The 24,994-nt window shown below is 41.1% G+C and overlaps 1 protein-coding gene across 2 annotated transcripts in view; it reads left to right on the plus strand.

Moving 5' to 3' along the window:
• Window positions 1–24,994, plus strand: part of SNTG1 (syntrophin gamma 1) — a 221,460-nt gene that overhangs the window by 135,110 nt on the left and 61,356 nt on the right. For both annotated transcript variants that reach the window (XM_079983352.1, XM_079983353.1), the window contains 4 exons: window positions 16,327–16,429; window positions 17,902–17,984; window positions 19,736–19,866; window positions 23,118–23,247. In XM_079983352.1, the coding sequence (XP_079839478.1) occupies window positions 16,327–16,429; window positions 17,902–17,984; window positions 19,736–19,866; window positions 23,118–23,247 (447 nt within the window). The remainder of the gene's footprint in view (window positions 1–16,326; window positions 16,430–17,901; window positions 17,985–19,735; window positions 19,867–23,117; window positions 23,248–24,994) is intronic.

Genomic DNA, 24,994 nt, shown 5'->3' on the forward strand with positions numbered 1-24,994 from the left:
ACCTCCTTTAAGCAATACTATTATGTCTGGTTAAGCAGCGCTCCCTGTACATACCAGATGTGTGGAAAGCTCTCGTGTATAAATAGAGAAGTGAGGGTCAGGGTACTGGGCCCACCCTCAACAACCTGCACCCACACGTTGAGCACAGATGTCTACAGTGGAACCCCTTAAAGTGAACAGCTCAGTATGGTTGAGGTGCCAGTGGAAGCACTTACCCCAGTGCAAATTTGTGTGTGGGTGTGGCTAATCTGGATTGGGACTGTAGCATGGAGTAAGGAGTTAAATATCCTCCCCCCTACAAGGTCTCAGTTTAGACCGAGCTTCCTCACACATCCTGTTTACTTTTTCAAAGTAGTTCACACAATTGCTAATTGCATGAATAGTTTCTCACTCAGTTTGGTCTGGGGAACCTGTGGCCATTGAAGTGTTTCTGGTCTACAACTCCCATGAGCGCCAGCCAGCATGACCAATAGTCAGAGATGATGGGAGTTGTAGTCTAGCCACATCTGGAGGGCCACAGGTTCCCCAGCACTGCTCTAAAAGATAAGATGTCTTGCATAGTTGAATGATTTAAGAATGCTTTGAAGATGTAAATTCAAGGGAATTATAGCTCTTTTAAAAAGAAGAGTTATAGACTCTTACAAAATTGTGCATCAAACAGTAATGTAAAGGAGCTACTGATTTCCTAAAGAAACTCTTTTCTTTTTAATTGTATATTGCATTATATGAGGTTCAATAACGAATTAAGTTATTTTCCTAATCCCATTTCTCGGAGCTGTACTTCCTTTTTAGTTTTGTGCTTATTTCATATATGGCTCATCAACTTTCAGAGTCTGATTTGTTTGCAAAAGCAGCTTAATCCTTTGCTAGGCTTCTGTATACTAAAACTGAGATTTTTATTTACTGTGTCTTCGAGCCTTGGTGTTCCAGCAGTGATCAGATTACTTTAGTCAGTAGTTAAGCTAATGCAGAAAACCTCTCTGTGGGAGCAAAATGAGATATTGGGGCTTCAGGAAAAGGTTTGGTTGTATTTTTGAGTGCAGTGCCATATAGCTATGCTAGTAAGTCATTGTTTTGTGATCAGAGTCAATGAAGCAAGATATGAAATGTTTGTGAAATTATGCCGGCACCCTTGTTAACCTGATTATGCTTTCTAGGATTAATATTTCTTTTCAGTTATAATTTGCACAGCCAGCCATGCTTATATTTTAGCACCTGACAAATGCTTAACCAAAACCTTAGGCAGAGATGTAAAGTGGGTACTTGTTTGCAAACCTTCAGCCATAGAATCATAGAATGGTAGAGTTGGAAGGGACCCTGAGGATCATCTAGTCCAACCCTCTGTAATACATGACTGGATACTTTTACAGATGACTCTTCTCCTGCAACAATTGAAACAAAGCAGATATAAATGAATCAGTAATGACTGGACTGAGAAATGTCTTTAGAAAATTGAGAGGGGCACTTCAGTAAAAGGACTGTGGCAATATTCAAGGAACGGGACATCCTAAGCAGAATATTATGATTGAGCCCTCCACTCCTCCACTGTAGCGCTTATCAGATCCCAGAGCTATTCTTCTTCTCTCTTCTGTCTTCAACTAGGCAGCCATTCCTGTTCTATCTTACAGAGCTACAGAGCTCATGTCCTACACAGCCCAAATGCCCACTTCCCCATCTGGCATCTCTAATCTGTGGGCCTCAAATTGTTCACCTCTGTGCCTGGCCCCAGATTCCCATCACTTGCTGCTTCTGGCTTGCCACAAGTGTTTCACATCTGGTATGTATACATTGCAGCAGCCTGCTTAGAGGTGAGTAGAAAGAGGCTCATCCCAAAATCAATTAGGATCCATTGAGTGACCCATTTGCTCTTCACTGGCTGCATTCACGACAGTTTATTCAATTCTCACGACATTTCCTTAACTGTTAAACTGAGCTTTCATGCAACACAAAAAACACTTTTGGAAGTATAGCAGAATATATTTTAGTGCTCATTTCAGTGTTATTGGCTTTCGGGGGGGGGGGACACCATTTGCAAAGAACACAGAAATGAGCGCTAAACTTGATCTAAGTCTTGTCGAAGCTTAAATATAATGCAGAAAATAACAGTTAGGAAAACAGTGGGAAAATGGAATAAACTGTCCCGTGAATTGTGGGGGATTGGATGTATGTTTAGGCCAGGCAATGAATGGGCTGGATTTCTCCATTTCCCATCTTATGTTCCCAATAGGGAATCCTTGCTTTGGCATTCCTTGATGAGTCACTGCCTCTGGTCCCTTTCCTGTTGCCTGACCATCACACCTTACCCTCCTATAGAAGCAAGCTGTCTTTCCTGTGTACCTGGTTCCTCAGGCTGGCCTGGCCTTGGGGGTGTGGGGAGACAAGTTGTTTCTAGCACCTGCCCTAATATTGTTGCAAGACATTTCCCTAGTTAGTCATTTATATTTATATATTAAAGCTGGGAATTTTAAAAGTGGTGGTAGAAGGAGAGGATGTGGTGACAGAACCATTATTTCTCTGTAGAAGGACCATATTCATTCATATTATCTACAGTTAGAAAGATCTCAGGTATTTGGGCTGAAAGAGGCTGTGATAGATCTTGATGTGTGGCTCACTCATAAAGGGATAGAATTACACACACCCCAACAACGTTTTAAATCTTTCTTAAGCTATACAAATCCACAAATGTTTTTCCTCCCATTATGAGTTCATGTCACTTCTCGACTCCCACCTTCCTTGGTGCCTGAGACAGGCACCATGCGACTCAACAGACAGGCTGGCCTGTGGCCATAGCCACCTCCTTCCTGGGAAACAAACACATTTTTTTCTCCCTTTCATGTATTATCCCGGAGCTCTGCTGTTTGTGAGTTCAAAGAAAAGTGCATGAAAGAAAAATAAACAAAAACCTAATTATAATTCTGGTGCAAACAGATATTTGATGCGCGCAAAGGCAGGTCATCTCATTGCCTCTCTGTCTTAATTTCCCTGTCCAAGAGAGCTTTGGCCCATATCTAATGAGTGTATGTTAAAATGGAAAGTGCTGTTGTTTGGAGTGCTTCACAAGCTGTTGTTTTCAGTTCTTCACAGAATATGAACTTTCCCCAAGTATGTTAAATTGATGGCAATGCAAAAATATGTTGTGTTTTAATGTGCTGTATTAGTATCAAATGCAAAGTTTAGTGGACTTCTTTTTTATTTTTTTTAAAAACCTTCTAATGCCTTGAAACTTCTTGTTATGTTTAGATAGGACCCTCAGTCCACATCTACACAGTATATTTACTTATAGGCAGTGCTTTTTTCTGGGGGGACGCAGGGGTACGCATACCCCTACACATTTTGTGAATCTAAGTTTAGCCTCATTGAGGGGCAGTATTTCAATATGAGTAGGAAAATGAGAGTACCCCTAAACATTTTTTTTTAAAGAAAAAAAGCGCTGCTTATAGGCAAAGACTGTTTCTTAGGGCCAAATCAGACTTGATGTAAGCAAGTTGTGTTATTATTATTATTATTATTATTATTAGGATTTCATTGGGGTTTCTTTTGCTTTACCATTTATTTAGAAGATTTATAAACTGTTTGAGAAAACAACAAGAAGAAAGTGGTGCACAAATGAAACTGGAGATAAAACACAGCTGGAATCCAGTGTCCAATTACCGTAATTTTCGCTCCATAACACACAGTTTTTTCCTCCTAGAAAGTAAGGGGAAATGTCTGTGCGTGTTGCGTGTCGAGGTCCCCAGGGCCACCCCAATAACTCACACATCACACAGAATTTTTGTTTAAGATTTTTGGCATAATTTTGGCCACAACTTTATTGAAATACAAATTTGTGAGTGGTTGCTTAGGTATTGGTTGCGACTATCTGCCCCCACCATGGGGAACAGACTGACATTCCGCACGATGCGAAAGTCAGAATAGGGGAATACACTTGGGGGTTACGCAGAGCAGGGAACCTGCCCTCACCCCAAATGCAACCAGGAGCTCATTGCTATGGCCCGAGCCCCCTTGACAGAGTGGACAAGCAATAGTTAGCCCCCAATTCCTTTAACAGAATCCCTTGCAGCAGCAGCATTAGAGGGGCAGGCACTCAACCTACCAAGGGCAGGCACTCAACCACTTCCCCTCAACCAACCAAACCATAAACCAATGCCTAACCGCAACCTTACAAGTTGTGACAATTTGCTATGCAGTAGGCAAAAACCAACCTAGCAGTTCGAAAGCACCTCCGGGTGCAAGTTGATAAATAGGGACCGCTTACCAGCGGGAAGGTAAACGGCGTTTCCGTGTGCGGCTCTGGCTCTGGCCAGAGCAGCGATGTCACGCTGGCCACGTGACCCAGAAGTGTCTCCGGACAGCGCTGGCCCCTGGCCTCTTAAGTGAGATGGGCGCACAACCCCAGAGTCTGTCAAGACTGGCCCGTACGGGCAGGGGTACCTTTACCTTTACCTTTAGGCAAAAACCAAATGGCCCCAGCCAATCAGCCAGATGGACAAAATTCCTACCAGACCCCTGCCCCAAGAGCAGATGACCCCATGACAGGCATAGCAAGGTGAAAGCGAACAACCCTAATTCTAGGGCAGGGGGGACGGGCAATCCGATGCACGGTCGAAAAGAGGAAGCCCTAGCCTCGTGCAAGGAGTTTTAGCATTTCTGGCTGTCAATCAACAAATGGCAACATTAACTTCTTCCCAACAACAAGGGAAGCCCCAATCACATCAGTGGCCAATGAACAATTAGCCCGCCCCCAACTTTGGAGTGTCCTGGCTGCCCCCACCGCAACACGTGCTCTCCATGAAGGAGAACACGCTTTATAGAGCGAATGCCTACAGAGGGCGGGGGAATCTGCTGCAGTCGTGAGCAGTCCGTGGCTCGCTTTGAAACAGCACAGCGGGTGTAAGCGGCTCCTGTCAGCTAGCCAAGCGGGGGAGGAGGGAGAGAAGCAGAGCGGGAGTTGGCTGCTTTAAAACAACCCCTGCTCTCTGTCCCTGCCTGTAGTTTTTTGCTGTCCGATTTTGGATTAGCCACTGTAGGGGCTGTGTGTGTGTGTGCTTCAGCTATCGTTCTCCTCCTGCTGCTTCCCCGTTCACTCTCCCTACTCCCCTGCGCTCTCCCAGTCCCCCTGCGACTTTAGAATTGACACTCTGTGTGTCTGTGTGAGTGTGAGGGATCGTTCTCCTCCTCCTGCTTCCCCGTTCACTCTCCCTACGCCCCTGCGCTCTCCCAGCGCCCCTGCGACTTTAGGGCCAGTTCGCTCTCTCTCTCTCTCTCTCTCTCTCTCTCTCTCTCTCTCTGTGTGTGTGTGTGTGTGTGTGTTTTGACCTCACTGCGCTTGTTGGGGGAGAGTGTTGGTCGCAATTTTTCTTGATTTGTCTCAGAGTGGTTACTATCGTGGTTTCCTTGCCGGGGAGGAGGGAGGAGAAGCAGAGCCTGCTTGTTTTAAAGGAGCAAAGCCAGAGAGGAGACTCTCCTGCATTATTAGCAGCATCCTTCTCCATACCCCCCCCCCACACGCGTGTTTCTTCTCCCCTTAAACTCCTCTCCTGCATTATTAACAGCATCCTTCTCCACATACCCCACACATGCTCCTTGTCCCTTGAGTGCTTTTCCTTCCCTCCCCACTTAAAACGTGGTTACAAAGCACGGATCCACATGGATCCTCAGGATTTTTGTACTGGGTTACCCCAAATTCACCATCAGATCACATAGCAGGTCCATGGCAACAGCCTGCACCAAAAAACACACGCACCCACTGTTTCATGGGGCCGCAATGGCACAAAAACGTGGTTACAAAGCATGGATCCACATGGATCCTCAGGATTTTTGCATTGGGCTACCCCAAACTCACCGTCAGATCACATGTCTGTGGCCACAGCATGAACCACAAAAATCATACATCCGCTGTTTCGTTTAGAATATTTTTTTCTTGTTTTCCTCCTCTAAAAACTATGTGCGTGTTATGGTCAGGTGCGTGTTATAGAGCGAAAAATACAGTAAAAACAAATTACATAAAACCATCACAATTAAAAGCAAGTGTGTGTGTGTATGTATATCTATATATAAACATGCACACACACACAAAATATACAAAGATAAAATCATTAAAACTTTTAAAACAAGTATAGGTAACTAAATTATATATCTGGGTGGTCCTGCTGAAATAAGTTATTAGCAGGTGTCTAAAACAGAATGGTGAGGGTGTCTGCCTAACGTCAGTAGGCAGCGCATTCCAAAGTGCAGGTGCTGCACTTTGCAACCTCTGGAAATGTGGAACAGACACTGTGTGGCACTTGTAAAAGTGCAAGCCACACAAATGGTAGCCTTCAAATAGGCCTCTGTGGGGCAAGGTAACACACTAAGTTAACTGGTCTCAAGCCCCGTGAGGCTGAATTTTGTGGAAGTGGTCTTCTGCTGCCTTCACCCAGATCCTCCAATTGTCCCTATTTTCCAGGGTTGTCCCTGGTTTAGAGAATCTTTCCTGGTTTCTGATTCGATCCCGGAATTTCCCACTTTTCTTAGGATGTCCCTATTTTCATCGGAGAAATGTTGGAGGGTATGTTCACCCAGTGAAACAATCTTTATTTTTTATTTTTTAAAAAAAGACTTGTCTCCTGTAAATTGTGCAATGTAGTTTTACCCTGCCATCAATTTAACAGACTTTGGTAAAGGTTTTTTCCCTCCCTGTGGAGATAACAACAGGGTTTTGCTTTTTGAGGGAAGTGGATTTAGATTTCAGAAGGAGCATGGAAGGAAATGGTTAAGATCATCTCTCAGAGCATCACTCCCCCCAGTCAGCAAGGCAGTCCTTTAGGAGCTGCTAAGTACTAAAATGAAAATCATTGTGCCTAGTTTGGCCTTTAATTGCTGCCACTGGCCTATTTTTGAGACAAGCAATCTTGGATAGGTAAAGGTAAAGGTACTCCTGCCCGTATGGGCCAGTCTTGACAGACTCTGGGGTTGTGCGCCCATCTCAAGAGGCCGAGGGCCAGCGCTGTCCAGAGACACTTCCGGGTCACGTGGCCAGCGTGACATCGCAGCTCTGGCGAGCCAGAGCCGCACACGGAAACGCCGTTTATCCAACGTCTTGGATACCAAGTCCTAAAATAGGCCTTTTTCAAGGAAGCATTTAACCAACCACTCTAGCTAGTCTCTTTTGTAAAATATGAGTGAAAAGCTGATACCCACAGAGAGACATTCCTATTATACAGAAAAAGCAGGCAGAAATAGCATAAGAAGAGCAAAATAAATAGGTTTGGACAAGTTTGGCCTTTCTTCACTCATTGGCTAAGTTCTCAAAACATGTTCCCAAAAGCCCTTTGTTTGGGCCACTTAGCAGTACTGGAGGGCTGCTTGGGTCAGAGCCTGTTGGATCAGGCCAGTCACCCACATCTAGTCCAGCACCCTGTTCTCACAGTTGCCAACTGGATGCCTATGAGAAGCACGAAACTGGACCTGAGCAGAATAGCACTCTTACTGACTTGGGATTCCCAGCAATTGGTATTCAGAGGCATGAATTCTTTCATATCTCCAGAGCATGTGTCTCTTGTAAAGCTATAAGGCAGAGCCAGCCCAGAGAGAGGTGGGGAGAGAGAGAAGGTAAGAGGGGTGGAGGGTACTGCTGGTCCACTTTACTCTCAAACCAAAAGGATCCCACATTTTTAAAGTTTCAGCTGCATCTGGGCAAGTCATGAATGAGCTGAATCACACACCCCTGATAAGTAATAAGTGAATTAATATCTATGTATGTACAAACACCATCTGTTGTGTGTGCCAGACTTAGATAACATATTGGAAATTTAACATATCCACACACTAACCACCAGCATAGATGGATATATACATTTTTTATTTGTATTATGTGGATAATGATAAAATCGCAGACCCTCTGATTGTCCCTATTTTCCAGGAATGTCCCTGATTAAGAGAAGCTGTCTCAGTTTCTGATTTGACCCCGGAATGTCCCACTTTTCCTTAGAATGTCTCTATTTTCATTGGAGAAATGTTGGAGGGTATGGAGTTATCAGGCTCCTGAGCTATCTGAAGGCAATCCTGTATATAGACGGGTTTTTTAAAAAAATGTTTAATGCTTTATTATTTTTTTTATACGTTGGAATCTGCCCAGAGAGCTGGGGCAGTGCATTCAGATGTGTGGGGTATAAATAGTAAAGTTATCGTTATGGAATGGGACATTCCTATTTTCATCGGAGAAATGTTGGAGGGTATGAAAATGCATTATAATTGTTATCACTTCAGCTCTAGGTTCCTGTACGACTGAACTTCTCAATACATACTGTGTTTTTACCTGTCTGTACTTGTCGTAACTGATTTGTAGCCAATACTGCTACGCAGAGTAGACCCATTGAAATTAATGAACACAGCTAACTTGGGTTTATTAATTTGCATAAGTCTACTTGAGTAAAACTTAGTTGGATGCAACCCATTATGCTGCAGAACACTCTGGGATCACAAAATGAATGAAGGGCAGACTAAAAATAGACATATTAAACAAACAATAGTAAACAAACAATTAAGACTCACTGCTTAGCAGAGGTTGTTGATAGACTGCCAAGATGAGGGCTGAGCCAAATGATCACTAGCAAAAACCTTTGGGGCAAAATCCCACCCCCGGCCCCAAATCATGTCACCTTCTTTTATGACTATCATTTTCCTTCTCCTCTGGCATCATGTTATCATCTCCCTTGCTGCCTGATCCTAACTAGCCAGTGATCATGTAGCCATGGAAGTATCATGCCACTCTGTGACCATGCAGTGAAGAGGGTGAAAATTACCAAGATGTTCAGGCAACTAGGTGGAACACTTCTGTTCTGGCAATGTACTTTGTGGGTCGACAATAAAACTGTCACTGTTCAAGTGTGCTAAGAAAGGAAGTACACTCCTTAGCCAGAAGCACATTCTCCTTTGTCCTGTGCTGTAGAAGATTCATTGTCTGCCATTACCTTTGAGCACTGGAAGAGAGAATGTGTTACCTAGACAACATAGGAATATGCTCCCTTCCACATGTAGCTCTAGATTTTGGGCTGCCTCAGCAATTGCAAGGCCCGGTAAAGTCTTGCGAAGCCCCAGATCTTCCTGAATGTACTCTATGGATTGTTGCACCCTGCAGGCATTGCAGTGAGTAGCAGAAAGCTCCTGTTTTCAAATGTGTACTCAGTCTCCTTATTCAGCCTATCATTTTTTCACAGCCATAGGTGTGTTTGTCAACAGAGTGCCTAAGTCTGATGTCAACTTCTGATTTCACCTTGAGCATAATTCCAAAATAGCAGGGGTAGGATATTATCTGAGCAAAGCTAATGCCAGTATTGTGTGATTGTTGCAAGATTGGTACCAACTGCAGTTTTCCACCCACTAATTCATGTCAATAAGCAAATTATAATAATTACCAGCAACTAAATGACCAAATTATGATTGACCTAGTGGTGTATTGTAAACAAGACGTACTTTAATAATGGTTTTTCTGAACTGTATTGCTAAGTACCTATTTTCTCAAAAGATTGGGGGGGGGGGCTTTTGAAAGGAAGGGTCAAATTGTAATAGTGTGAAAGAGTGCAAATAGATACTTGGCAATTTTCTTTTATCACTGTTTTATCATTTTATGTCAACTATGATTGGAAAAATATTTGACCTGCTCTCTTCTGAGTCTAGCATGAAAAAGGAAAGCTATAATTATCAGGTGGTAGTTTTGCAAGGTAGGCAACAATCTGTTTTTCTTGTGACCCAGTTTCCCCTGATGTTCAGTACCATCCTCTTTGTTATTCACCACTTCTCACCCTCAGAGGCTCCTAAGAGCACCAATAGTACCTTGGAAGCCAAATGCCTTACAACTTGAACGTTTTGGCTGCCAAACGCTGCAAACCCAGAAGTGAGTGTTTCAGTTTGCGAACGTTTTTTGGAAGCTGAATGTCTGACACGGCTTCCACGGTTTCCGATTGAGTGCAGGAAGCTCCTGCAGCCAATTAGAAGCAGTGCTTGCTTACTGAATGTTTTTGGAAGTCAAACAGACTTCCAGAATGGATTCCGTTCAACAAACAGTGTACGACTGTATCCTTTTTCTTCAGAGTACATTGGGTGGGACAATTGCTGCAAGAGCACAGAAACCCTTCTCATAATTGGACTGCTTCTAGGGCCTTGTCCTTTATCCTGTTCACTTTCCTTATGTTCCACTAATTTCCTGACTCCAAAGTTTCTCTCTCTCTCTCTCTCTCTCTCTATATATATATATATTTGTTCTAAGCATGAGGGCTCCCCTCTCCAAATCTCTCTTTTTACATTTCTTTGGATGTTGCTTTAGAGAGTGCTCCCTCTTATCTCTGTTCCCCTAAGCTGCTCATTCTGCATAAACTTGTTTAGCAGCTTTTTAGTTTCATCTCTTAACAGCAAATAAAACAGATTCTGTTTTTCAATACTCTTTAGTTATGGCGTGTTCTAAACAGAATTTCCACACAACTGTGATCTTGTGTTTCACTTTGCTCTTCCAAACAAGTGTCTGGTGCTTCCAGAAGGGAGATTGGCAAGCCTGGGCTTGATCTTTAGCTCTTTCCAGGTTAACTTGAGCAGCAACAAAGACTTGTCCTATGGTTTACAGTTGGTGGTTTGCCCAGGAGAGCTAAAGTGGACCTGAGAGCTAAAGGAGAGCTAAATGGACCTGAGTTCTGAGGCTATGCCAAAGCAAACTATGCTTAGATCAGTGCAGACTAGCAGCAGAACAACTGGGGAGGATGAAAGCAGCTGTGATCTCCTCTTCCAAAGGTCATACACTTGCTTGTTTGCCCTAAGCCATAGCTTGACATAGCTTGACTTGTGAACGAGGCACTTTAAATATCATGTTAGTGTTTCTTTTGTTGTTGATATTGCAGATTCATGTCCAAGGGAGAAAGAGCCATTCAGATATTTCCAGCTATAAAACCATGGCTATAATAGAAGTTGTACTCTGAATGTCAATTAACCACTGGCAAGAATGGATTTCTCAGGGATTATTGCCTAATTAGGAATATGAAATGGAAGTGAAGTAAAAGCTGCAATGGGACAAAATTAAAGATGAATTGTGATAAGCATTATCGTTTCCAGTGCATTCAAGCCATCACCGATACGCTCATCAGTGAACACCCTGAACAATTTAAGCTAGTTGCTTTCATTTTTTCCCAGCACTGTGCTAGAATGCTGACACAGTATTTTTTTTTCTTCATTTTAGAGTTGTTTATCAACCTACAGATGTAAAATCACCTCACTTGCTCAAAGTATTTGGAGAAAATAGGGGAGCCCTTTGTTTTTAGAAAAATCTATGAAGCTCTCTGTGGGGGTGGGCTGTAGCTCAATAGCATAGCATAATAACCTTTAGAGGCAGAAGGTCCCATGTTCAATCCTTGGTATTTCCAAGGTTGGTCTGGGGAAAAAAGCCCTACCTGAAACACCTGAGGACTCATTGCCAGTCAGAGCAGAAAATACTGAGTTCGATGGACCAATGGGTTGTCTTGGTATAAGGCCCTTTCCTGTCATCCAAATATGAGAAAGAGCTCCCAAGAGCAAGCTCTTATTTTCAGTTCAGGTCTAGAGAATAAGATAGAGACACAAGAAGCTTCTGAGAAAGAACAGATTAGATGACAGAATATTCAGTAGCTGCAGGTATCCTATAAACCAATTTTTGATACCCTGGAGCCCGTGACCAAACCAGCTGGAGCTGACTAATGTTGTAGTTGAAAAAAACATCAGCAGGGCACCAGGTTAGGGAAGATGCAATTGAAACAATGGAGTGTGTAACCTGTGCTGGATACTAATCTTAAATCAGGCTTAGCACCTGTTTTTTAAAGACATATTGTTGTGTATATGGTTTTTTTAAGGTATGGAGAAGAAAAATTAAGGCCTGTAAGTTGTGTCTAGCCTGCCCATGGCTTAACTTCAGTTTGCACTGCCCATGAAAGATAATTTCAGGGGAAACGGGGAAGTTGAACTATTATATAGGACTTCATTGCCTATCTATTCCTCTTGTTGGGAGCTTAATATTTTAGTGTAGGTTTCAGATTTTGCAAAATAGGGATGGGACAAAAATGTGCTTATATGTTTCCCTGTATTGCTGAATCAGTGGCATGGATGATCGCCCAAAAAAAAAAAAAAAAAATTGTGTATGGGAAAAAGCAAAAACTACTTTCAGAGGTTTTACAAGTTATGTCTCACAGATGCAGTGCAATTATTCATCTGTGTATGAAAGGCTATCATTATGTGGATGGGCTGAAGCAGGCAAGAAAGGAAGTTTTCACATGGTTTGCAGGTGACAAGACTAATTTTGTCAGAGAAAGCATTTGCTGCAGTACAAAAATATCTTTCTCAACAGAGATTGGAGGCAGAGCAGCCTACGTACTAAGCTGAGAGAGCTGCAAGTATTGATCAAAAGCATTACTTCAAAAACAGATTTGTCAAAGGATTTTGTTTTATGCCACTGTCAAGGTTCTGGAGAGCTCAGCTAGTAGGGGGGAAAGCTTGCAAAAGTTCATTCAAGTTCTTTAAAAGATTTTCTTCTATCCATTTAGTTACCTTTCTTTTGCTAATAATATTTTTAGAATGCAAAAATGAATTTAAAATTATTTTTCAAGGGTGATTTATAAATAAAGCTGGGTAATAGAAATAAATCTGTCTAACACATCCTATATTAAAAAGAGTGTGCCCAGCATCACTGTGTGTTCAGTAACATGTACTGAGGCTCATTTTTCAAGTGTGATCACACATAGGTCAGATACAAAGAACAAAGAAACCAATGTCCTTACTCCAAAGGGGTTTGCTAATCAACCATGCCAGCCCTGCCCATTCCATGAGGGGAGTTTGGGATAGAGAATGGAAGTCTGCTATTGAAAGAAATAAAAGAAAAATATTTTGAGAGCTTAAGAAATACTTTGGATCTCTCCTATAAAATCTGGAACCAGTGGCCAAAATAACAACAGCACAAAAACTTTTCTGTTGGACATAGAAAGGAGATGTGCTGAATAACAACTCCTATCATCACTGGCCATTGACCATGCTTTGGGGGCAGATATGAGTTGTTGTTTAGCAACATCTGGAGAGCCAAAAGTTCATCACATCTGGCATTGTGGTCACAGATTAGTCGCTGACACAGAGTTGTTCAGTGTGGGACTGTGTTTGACATACCCACCTGAAAATTTTCTTCTCTCTAGATTAGCATTACATAATGAATCCAGCTCGCAGACACTTCCACTCTCCCTTATTCCACATCTTATTGACATTCTTACAAAGCCGGCTGTGTAGAGTAGGGCTGGCGACCCAATATAGGTTCATGTTTCTGAGCAGGCAAAAGTATTTCATCTGGCTGAGAAATGGCTCAGGTGCGGCATTTGTGAATGCAATTCCAATTCCCCTTCCCCAAAAGAAATGCAGAGAGAAGTTGCATGTGACTGATTTTCTCAAAACTGTTGTTGCCTTCATTCCTCCACTATATAAATCCCATCATTCTCTCAGATATGTATGAACTGGGCCACAACATTAGGACAAAATATGCCTCCCTTTTTATATTACATTACAAAGCTCATGTGTCAGCCCTTTCTGTCAATTTTCAACCACCGTGTTTTCATTTCATGCAAGCAGTTTCTGAATAACCATCCCCATCCTTTTTGCTGTTGGAGTTAGACAAAAGGCTGCTCAGCATAAATAAGATTACTGAGTTCTAAGGAGCTGAACCACAATGTATTTTGCACAACACATGTGAAATTAGACTACTGTATTCATAGTGCTTTGTGTCTTCCGCCATGTCTGAAAATACTTCTAATAAACTACTATTGCAACGCTGAGGGATATGGAGGAATCTATATAGAGTGTTCAGCAATCCAGAGATTTCAGTCATAGTGGATAACCTGAGAATACAAATACTGTAAAGTAAGATGCCCGATTAGAGCACTTCATCTCTGGCTGACATTTATTAATGATGTCGAGCATTATTTAGAAGAAATAGTGAAAAAGCTATAGTGACATTTCTAGTCTTTTATTTATTAAGCTTTTATTCTTATTTTTGTGCGTTCTCTGAGGTGTCTCTAACCAAATTTCAATAACAAAAGCATCCCACATTTAAATCAGCTCATAAAGGTCTACTTTGATTGTGATTTAAAATTTAAATTTAAATTATTTTAAAAAATGGAGCAGTTTTGAAGGGCATGACATTTAGAATATTAAAGAGCTGCTTAAAATATGTAGCTCCAGTGTTTTAAGGTATTTGAGAAATCTCATGCCTGTTTGTATCTTAATATCTTAACCACATGTAGCCAGAAGATAGAAATGAAGTCTGTTTCAAAAGGGAGAAGAGGGCATCATGGAGAGAATAAAGAGGAAGGGGAGTGGTCAGATCTTCTGCAGGGCCAAAGGGTACCTTTCTGTCAGTAGTATAGACCAAGACATTTACACTAGATATTCCTAGGACCACCATAACTCCTTAATGTGGATTAAAACTTGCATGCACCTTGATTTTTTTGGATGTTGTCCACATCACATTCTCCCCATCCAACTAGCAACCCATAGTTTTATAACAGTAAACTCTGATTTTGCCAGTGACACTTTAGCCCCTAATTTGGTGTTTTGGTCATTGCTAGACTCTGGGGTCATGATTCCTAGGAGTCTAAAAGGTTCCTGTGTTCTGAAACCCACTATTTAAACATAAAGTGATGTGCATTCCATCAACTAGCCTTTTTCAAAAAAAATACCAACAATGTGCCTTTCTTCACCATATGCACCAACGGTGAAGCAGTGTATTTTTAAGGTCTGTAGCAGCAAAAATAAACATTACTGTGGTATACTTTTTAAAGAGACTGTCCGATTAGTGAGCAACGAGCTTTTGCTGGCAACTGTATGCTTTAGCAGATGTATGAAGTAGAATGTGAATGTATATATTCAGCAGCAAAAATGTTTAAAGTGTTGGGTTAGAATAGGACAGTTTTAATACTGTAAACTGAAGGACTCAGTGATCATTTTCAATGGACCTGAGATAGCAAGATTATTAACAGTACAAATTGAAGCTCAGTTTTTATACCTATTTTAACATTTCCTTACATCTTATAGTTGTGAGATAGGTGTCTTCTCTTAAATTTCTGCATGTTGCTGGTGATACCTTTTCCCCTACCTTTTTCTTTCAGTTGTGCATTGCTCACTACAACCTTCTAAGTAGCATCATCTTTGATATTTTCTGTGATCAAGTGTGTCCCACTTTCAGAAAGGGATGCTCAGCAAAGTTTACATGACTTCCACTGTGTCAAATTACTGTGAAACATTTGCTCATATCTGTGAGAGCAGCACAGGGACAGACAATTCAGTTCTTGATAGATGGTCTGGCTGTTACACTAGTGAGAACAGTTTTGATAATCTGGATGAAGTGACTCTGGGTAATTCATGGAACAGAAGAGAAGGGGAAGCACACATTTCTTTTAAATCACCGAGGAAAAATTCAGGGGTGTTTTTTTTTAGTCCAAAGTGAGAGGCAAAACAGACAGATTCCACCAATATGCATTTATTTACTAGAGAATTTTATTTACTAGAGTTTTTTTCTGTGAGACTAGAAAGGTTTAGCTACCCATGCACTATATTTTTTACATGGGATGTCTTCATACTGAATTATCCAATGAGACTGCCTTGTTCTAGGCAGAAAGGGAGAAGAAGACTGCTCATGGTGTCCTTTTATAATCAGAGGGGAAATGATATTATCCAATCCCCTCTTGCACAATTTCAGTGGAACGTTGTTCCTTCCTCCTGGAAATAATCATGTTCTAGAATGCTAATCACAACTGTGCAAGGTTTAGCCTGGCCAGGCAGGCACTTTTCACAACCCCATGAGTCTACTGGTTGAAGTGGGGTTGACTGTACAGCTGTGGGTTCATCCACTTTGGCATCTATAGAATTCCCTCCTCTTACTGGAATTTGCACCAAAGTCAACTTTCTCATAAGGGAGGCAGTTTGCTCACAGGTGGGAGGCTTATGTGTTCTGCTTGGTGATAGTTCCAACATCTGGCCATCTGCAGGTTTCACTCTTGCAATATAAGGCTCAGCTTTTGCTAGATCTCTGATTCAGTCCCAACTTTTACCAAAATGCTTACCTCAAACCTCTGTGCACTGAAGTCCTTTTGTAAAACAAGAGAAGGGACTGAAAAATTTGTCTGTGAAGAATTTTAAGGAAACCAGAATATAATCATAAAGCTTAAAAATGCATGTTTGCTTTTATTGTTCATTTCTTTTTCTGTTGCGCAGTAAGCAACTGTGCAATTGTGTGTGAAGGGTAGAATGTAATTTTGGCTTGTATGTGTGTGTTACATCTACATCTTTAATCCTCAGGTTCAGGTTCTTCGGAATGCTGGAGAAGAGGTGACCCTAACTGTATCCTTTCTCAAAAGAGCACCTGCGTTTCTCAAACTGCCCCTCAACGAAGACTGTGCATGTAAGTATTAACTTTTTTTTATAAACAACAACAACCACAACCCAAACAAACCCAAGTCTGAATCTATCATAGGAGCCCCAGAGCCACTTCACATTACTACTTTTTAAGCCTGCTTCTGTGAATTGCCCTGCCTTTGTTAATTTACAAATCATAGTTTGGTTTTTGTTTGCTTATTTTTGCTGAGAATTGCATGAGTTTCTTCCTAGAGCTGATTTTGAGTGTTCCATTTTAAACCTTTGCTTTAGAGATGATGTTATGCTCTCAACTGATTACAACTTGCTTTGAGTGCTGTTAAAGTTCTTTGACTTAACAATAATTTGTCCAGAGTATTTGCATTTCATTTCTAGATTAATACATAATGGCAGAGATTTGGAGAAGGACTGGCATTTTCCCCCTAACTTGGCAATTGAGAGTAAATATATCTGTCTTGAGGACTTTTCATTTTAAATTGCAGTCATGGGCTTGAACAGATTGCTCTGCTTAAGTGAAGATTAATGGAGTCCATAGTGATCAGTATTTTGTTTTTGTTCAACCATTTAAACTGATTAGTCTTATTGGGAAATAGCAGATATGGAGAGACAGCTGTCTTCCTTCTATAATTTTAATAAATTGTAGGGACTAGTGCGTAGTCTGAGATGGCTCTGTCTGTGTACTATAGTGGCCCTGTGAAGATTATCACCAGGGTTTCCCTCAGCCTTCTAATTAAGAAAAGGAAAATATTGTTTTAAAAAAAGCTTCTGAAATGAATTCAAATAGCCTCCTACCCATTAAATAATTCCCATTGCATTATATTCATTTATTTTCAAATGTTTATTAACTTGTTGAAAGTGTTCTCATTTCTGTCATTATACCAGTTTCTCCTTTATTCATACTAATAAAGATATTTTATATTCATTTGATATTGTCAAAACAATTCACTCCTTTCAAGTTTCAAAAATACTACATGTACACAGTAGAATTCGCACAGCTACTTTATTTTTTACAGCCAGAAGTCTATTTGGGGATGGTGAAGTAATCTAGGATCACCACAGTTATTTGCTTCAGAATTTATAAATGGCTCTACTTTCATAGAATACCTGGGTGGTGTATCGAAATAGAACGTAAAAGATAATGCAGATCATAAAACAGTGTTGACATTTATAAATCTGTACCCTGATGGCAATGCAGTTTTTTTTTTCAAATAGGGAAAACATCTGGTTATCACAAGTCTGTAAGATTACTTTACATGGCAAAGAACTCCCCATCCCTTCAGTCATCTTTGATGATCTTCATATGCATGGTGGTTTTTGAGAGCTGATGCATTTAGTATGCCTGTAATACACATTAAAACACCCTCTGTAGCAGAGGCAACAGCTGTGCCCTATGTGTGGCTGAATTGTAACTACTGTATGACAAAACCAATGTCAGTTTTGATTATGAAGTGTGCGCAGTAAGCTGTGATACACTTTTGTATGTATTTATGTTTTTATTAGGCATTCCTAGTGATCAAAGCAGTGGTACTTCATCGCCTCTGTGTGATAGCGGTTTACATCTTAACTACCATCCCAATAATACGGTAAGAAATGTTTTTTTTTTTTTTTTTTACCTTGCTGCCAAAAATCTGAAAATTTACCACACATGACTGTTAACTGAGAAGTTTACACAATCTATGAGCATGCTGGGAATATGCCAGTTTCAATATTAGGTAGACTCCATAGAAGCAAAGTGTACTGTAAAAACCCTTTTCTCATTATGCAGCTATAGGTGGGAGAACTTCATGCTAACTCCTGGTTTAGTAATGGAATGAATTCAAACTGAGACCACAACTGACAAGTGGATAGGATGCTGAGTACATTCACTTTCTTAAAGAAAGTAACGCAGAGTGAAATGATGGTGGGGGTCCCATCCAATGTGTTCTCTGTTATGTCACTAGGAGAATGCCAGGACCTAATAATTTATTTCGGACATACAGCATTTATTTGACTTTCTTTTCCCCCTCAGAATTAATTCTAAATTGGATGTGGGTTGGAGGAGTGTTCTCTCATCGCTATTTTGGCTTGCAATTCAAATTATCTTAGTGAACCCACACTAAATTTTAATTATGTTTTCCCCTGGACAATTCAATTTTACTACTACATCCAAAAGGTCTGATTTCAAAAAACTGCCAAACAAATTGGAAACAAAGGTAAGTTTGTGTGTTGTAAAAAAAAGGTATCAGCACCGACTCTCATGGAAGAAGCTTTTTTGTGCTTTGTTTGAACATCACTTAGCAATACATCATAGGTGCTGACAGACCCAGAGGCTCAAATAAACACCTGAAATGTTGCAGCATTATTCTGTAGTCTCCTGTCTCTGGAACCAGCTAGAAAGATTCCATCAAGAACATTTTGACACTTCTTGCTTCTGCGGAGGCTACAAATACTTCACGATTAGTGTTTCTTACAACCCTTGTAATATTTTCCCCCTTTCATGTCTACATGACCTCAAAATGTTTGAAAGAAAATGTTGTTTTAAATGTCAGCATATCCTGTTGGGGTGCTTGTTTTTCTTACCACAAGTTTATCTCTTTTTGCCACTATAATATCCATAGAAATGAACACATGAAGAAAGGTAAAAGCACCTTCTGGATAGAGGGGCATGAGAGTTATTCCCTTTATCGGTGATGTGAGCCAGAGCTCTGTTGCATGAATGGTTTGTTTTTCTTTACTTTCTTTTCTTTACTTTTCTTTACTTCCATTGGCAATAACGATGGTGCAGGCTTCTTCTATTCATTGCAGATTCTAGGATAGGTCTATCCTCAACATCTGAAGTCCTTAGGAAGGATATAGATATAATGCTCATTACACTGGCGTCTCTAGAAACACCCCTTCACTTTCTCCTTTTTCAGTATATGGTGCCCATTGAATAAAACCAGCCCTCTCTTTCTTATATTTGATGGCTTCACTTACGAGCATCCTGCAGGATGTCATATACTATATAGTTCTCTCTTTGTATAGAAGGTAGAGATTAATGTTACCCTTCCCAGAGAACCTTACAAAATAAAACCTTTCCTGCTACACATATCCCACTTGTTGTAGTGATGAGCATTTTGCAACTAGCCAGCTCAGAAGATTTTCACTGGGTGATCTTGGACCAACCACAGACTCTCAGCCTATCTCACATGGTTGTTTTGACAATGAAATGGGGAAAAAGAGGACTATGAAACCACCTCAAGCTCTGTGGTGGAAAGATAGCAGAGAAATGTAATGTAATATATAAATGAGGTACTGTTTATTGTAGCTGCTGATGGTAACGCCAAAACATCAAAGTGTTTGAAATATTTTTCAGGACACACTTTCATGTTCTTCATGGCCTACGTCTCCAGGGCTTAGGTGGGAGAAGAGGTGGTGTGATCTCCGATTAATCCCGTTGCTTCACTCCCGGTTTTCCCAGTATCTCCCAGGGTCAGATATGTGCAGGTAAGTAGATAAAGGAAATAATTTCTCCATATACAGGAGTATGCCAGTTGTAATTTTTGAAGTGAAGCGTCTGAGAAAGAGAGGTGCTCTCAAACTACCAGATCATTTTTTACCATCGTTAGAGAAAGAAAGGCATTTTTTTACTAATAAGGAAAAATAGATGCTATGTTAGCTGGGGCTGTAAAACACAGTTAGTTAGTGCTAGAAACTAATATGATTAATACTCTAAGGTACAACTTTCCCCGAACTTCTAGATATCAGAGAAGGAGAGAGAGTCTTACTATTTACAAAAGGAAAAATAAAAAATACCCTCAGTAATATTAAGTAGAATGGGATTTTTTCCCTAAGTCATAGAGTAGAGCTATTGAGTATGACTTAGTTGGCTAAAATCCAATTTTAGCTAAGTAAATTAAAACCTGTTGGTACTCAGGCTGAGCATGTTGATTACTTCTAGCTGGAAATGTAGCTCTTTCTCAAGTTGTGCATGAGGCAAAGAATATAACTAAGAGACTTTTGGCATGACTACAAAACCCTTATAAGGCATGTGGAGGCACTGATTGCTTGAAGGAATTTCACATCCAAATCTCCATGCCTAGATAAGCTAACAATCCATTAAAAGGCCTAGTATCAGTCAGCCATGATCTTTTCCTCAGAAGCTAGACTCGACACTAGGACTAGAGTCTCCATAACAAACTATTCAGTGTTTTCCTGTGCTCTAACCCAGGAATACTTTATTAGCAGTAGTGGCACTGTGTACCTAGCTTTCTGGAGGTGGTATTTCTGCCACTTAATGAGACAGAGAAGGGCAAGGCTGTGTGGAGGTTGACGTGATGAAGGCACCCCTATGTATCCAAACCTGTGGTCCCAGCAGGGCACCTGCACAGCACCAATCCTCCTTCCTGGTGTGTGACACTGCCCTTCCTGCTCTGTTCTACATCGCTAGGCTGGAAACTGTTTTTAGTTGACTCTGATTGGACAAAGGAAGGTAGGGTGGGATGGGCCAAATTCATATTGGTAAAGGTATGTGTTTATTTGCAGGCTTCTAATGGGCAAGGAAATCAGAAATCAATATGCTGGCCTCTTTTTCTCAACCTGCAATCCCTATGAAAAAATCTGTGTGGCCCACCCTCTACCCCACAGTGTTAAAGTGGAAGGATTGTTACAGCTAATGCAAAATGCACTGGACCAACCTGAACCAGAGAATAATATTCCCTGTGCTGAATTTTTTATTTTTAAAAAATAAATCAGATCAACCTTCTATCAAAATTTGTCTGACTTTAAGTCACCCAGATGTAATGGATAGAAGATTGATTTCGAACGAACTGCAGCTACAATTCCCACATTTCTCATGTCTAATCTCAGTCATATATTCATCATGAATAAATAGACCTGTTGTACAATTTCCAGTCCACACTCAGGAGATGGTTTTAGGGCATGAAATATCATCGTGCTCCCGTGTTTCTTAAGCCACTCAAACCAATGTACTTTCTGGAGGAAACTGGGCCCTTACTGCTTCAGCATTTCAAAGGTTTTTATAGGCTTGATAATTATCTATCATTTGGATGTAGTAAATCAGTCCACAGAGCATTACGGCAGATAAGTCAGCTGTGCAGAATAGCGGACACAGAATGCTTGGATGCCCTCCCCTCATATTGATAAATACATTGCACACATTCATTGTGTTTAGGTTATGTCCAAATGTTGGGAAAGTGCAATGTGAAAATCATTAAAGTTATGTGGATCAATTCTGAGTTCTCAACCCTTCACCTAATTAGTTTTTGAAGCAGATCATATTTGAATTTTCATTAAAAATCTATAATTTAGTGGAGCATGCCAATATAGAATATTATGCTTTAGTGCTTTTATAGGATATGGGGAGGAGGGACTCTTAAGTTATGATAGATTTTATTACAAAGTCTTGTTCTTTATTTTATTATTTAAAAAGTTCAAAGATATCTTTCTAGTCTTCTCATTGAAAGTATTTTCCCCTTTATTTATTCTAGCTCTGAAAATTTAGTGTTGATGTAGCTTCTGTAGTTATAAACCTGGGTTACTAGTGATCTAGCAACAGCTGTATTCTGCTGTGTCCAGACCTGTAGAAGCTTTCTTTGTTTTTTTGCACAGACTCCTTCCAACAAGTCACCCATTGCTTTTGGAATTGCAGATGTGAAGCCACTGTTGTCTTCTTCCACAATAATTGTCCTTTATAATGCACTTAGGCTGCAGTTCTATTCACACATACCTGAGGAGTAAATCTATTTGAACTCAAAGGGGTTTGCATTTGAGTAGATGCTTAGGAATGCTTTGTGGCACCAATGGTGTGAATTTGCTAGTGCCTCCATTCTTTTAGTGCATTAAATCAGGGAAGGAAAACCTATGGCACTCCAAATGTTGTTGAAGCCCAAATCCCATCAGCCTCAAATAACATGGGATAATGGAAGTTGTAGTTCAGCAATACTGGGAGGACACAGGTTCCCCATTATACATCAAGCATAATGTTTACATTTATTTATTTAATCAGTCAGTCAGTAAATCAATTGATCAATCAATCAATCAATCAATCAATCAATCACCCTTCAATTATGTTTCTAGGGCAGTTTATATAAAAATAAAATTAAAAATGTAGCAAGATACGGATAAGCTCCTTAACAACTATATATCATTCTTGTTTAATGAGCAATTCCATATGGTGGGAGGTTGCCAAAATGACTTCTTTGCTTCTGAAAACACACCAATTATTATCCTAGCTCCTATAGAAGCTAAATGATGCATCTGTTCTTGTTTTGGGGGATACAGTGGATGTCATATTGAAATAATGAAATTCTCCAAGGTGGAGATGAATGACTCGGATCCAGAATCAGCATGGTCAAAATATGTGTGTGTGGGGGGGGGTAAAGCTAAAGAGCTATGTGCCACGAGTTGCAAATTGCAGCTTGTGCAATCTGCCAGGCTACTACATTTTCAAGCTTTGCGCCCTGAGCAGATAGCCCAGTGTGAGCAATCTGTATTCAGTTGTTCTGTGGGTTTTGCCAAGATTTATCTGGAGATGTGCCATATACAAAAGCTAAATATAGAAGAGAATGACTCATAAAATAGGGAAATCAGTAGCAGTTCAATGGCTGACTTTTATTGTGGGGCAAGGGTAGGTAGAGGGGAGTGATTTCGAAGCCTTTTGACAAGTATTATGAAGTTGGTAATGTCGGAGTAGGTGCACTTGTCTCCTGACCTAATCTATTACGATGTGTCCATAGGCAAAATGCATTTCAAGTAATCGCTGTGGATGGCATTTGCAGTGGAATAATTCAGTGTCTCTCGGCTGAAGACTGCATTGACTGGCTACAAGCAATAGCAACGAATATTTCCAACCTCACAAAGCACAATGTAAGTATGCCTCTAAGTTAGTTCATCAGATTTCCCAGTTACATTTGATCCTGACTGTCATAAAGGCCTCTTGGGTTTACGCACAGAATTATCTGTGCATAAACTATGCTTGAAGCTTCCCCAGAGAAGTGAACTGAAGTCTGTCATCAGCTCAGAATTTTGAAAGCTTCTTGAAAGGGGAATTATTTTTTCCTCATGGCTACATAGTCCACTTCATGGCTATCAGTATTATTTCCTTTTTTTCCTGATATCCACCGACAGAATTAGAAAGAAAAGTAGAGAAGGTATAGCGCTTGCAAGATATGCAGGCTTTCAGCATTCATATTCTGATACCCAGGATCATGGAAAAGCTCTTTGTTGCCCCCCTCCCAACCGCCTACCCCATGCACAAAGTAACACAGTTAGATATCAGGTTCAAATCCCATCTTCTCCAGAGAGCTCACATGGTCACCTTAAGCCAGAGGTCAGCAAACTTTTTCAGGAGGGGGCTGGTCCACTGTCCCTCAGACCTTGTGGGGGGCCGGACCCACTGCCTCCTGAAAGCACCCCCCTCCCAAAAGACACCCCCCACCTATGCCAATCACACTGCAGCCGCCGGCACTGCCTTGTCTTCGGCAGTGTCGGCGTCCTCTGTCTCGGCAGGGCACAGAGCCCAAACCGCTGGCCTGGGCGGCGGAGACAGCCTCCACACTGCTGCCACTTGCTTCCCGCTCGGCCGCTTCCTCCCGCTCAGCTGCCTCAGCAGGAACGAAGGGGCGGCGTCCAGAGGCGTCTGTGGCTTCTGATTGGCTTCAGGAGCTTCCATCACGGAAGTAAGTCTCTATGCTGTGAGGTCTCTGCACCACGTCTGTTTAGCATGGGGACTGACTGAGTGGGCAGGAGGGTCCACAAGGTTCACGGGCCAGATTAACGAGTCCAGTGGGCTATAGTTTGATGACCTCTGCCTTAAGCCAATTACAGTCTCTCAGACTTATCTGCCTACCTTCCTCACAGGCTTGTTGTGAGGGGGAAAATATGCAGTAGAAGGGATCATGTACTTTTATCTTCAACCGATAAATGGCCCTTTAAATTGTGTTGTAAATACAAACCCTGCCAAGGTTAGTTTCATTTGAGTGCAGCTGATGCTTGCTGCAAGTGGGGCTTGCTTTCAGCACTGAATGTAAGCCCAGCTTTTGGCGGGGAAAGTTGCATCAGATTCTTCTTTTGCAGCCGTGGTTTGAAAGGATCAGGACTACAGTTAAGTGCTCTCCTAATGCTTCCTGTGGAATGTGATCATGTGGCATCAGGTGACTGAAAGCATGCTCACCTATTAAAAATGGCCCGTGGAAAGTTGGCCAGTTCTGAATCTAGAAGATGTTCAAAATAAAAAAGCATTTCGCAGAATGTTCATTCATGCTCTAATGGCTACAATTCCTCCTCCTACTTCCAACCTCACTGCAATATCTGGGGTCTTCCTTCTCCCAAACTGCCTTCTGTGTTTTGCCTTCTCCCCCAGTTGGACTTGTCCCAGATTTAAAAAGCTGAATCTTAGAGAACGAACAAATTGTGTGAAGTATTTATATGCTACAGTTCCTTCTGAGTATATAATCTCAGTGGCGATGGTGATGATGATTTTAGGCATCCTTGCATATCATTCTATAATATTCCTAGCTGGAATTCCTGACTGATATTATTCTGTGTCTGTTCCCACCAGCACCAATTACTTTCTCCCCTCCCCTCCCTCTAAACTTTTAAATATTGCCCTACT

This window comes from Podarcis cretensis (genome assembly GCF_951804945.1).
Source record: "Podarcis cretensis genome assembly, chromosome: 7".
Taxonomy (NCBI): Eukaryota; Metazoa; Chordata; class Lepidosauria; order Squamata; family Lacertidae; genus Podarcis; species Podarcis cretensis.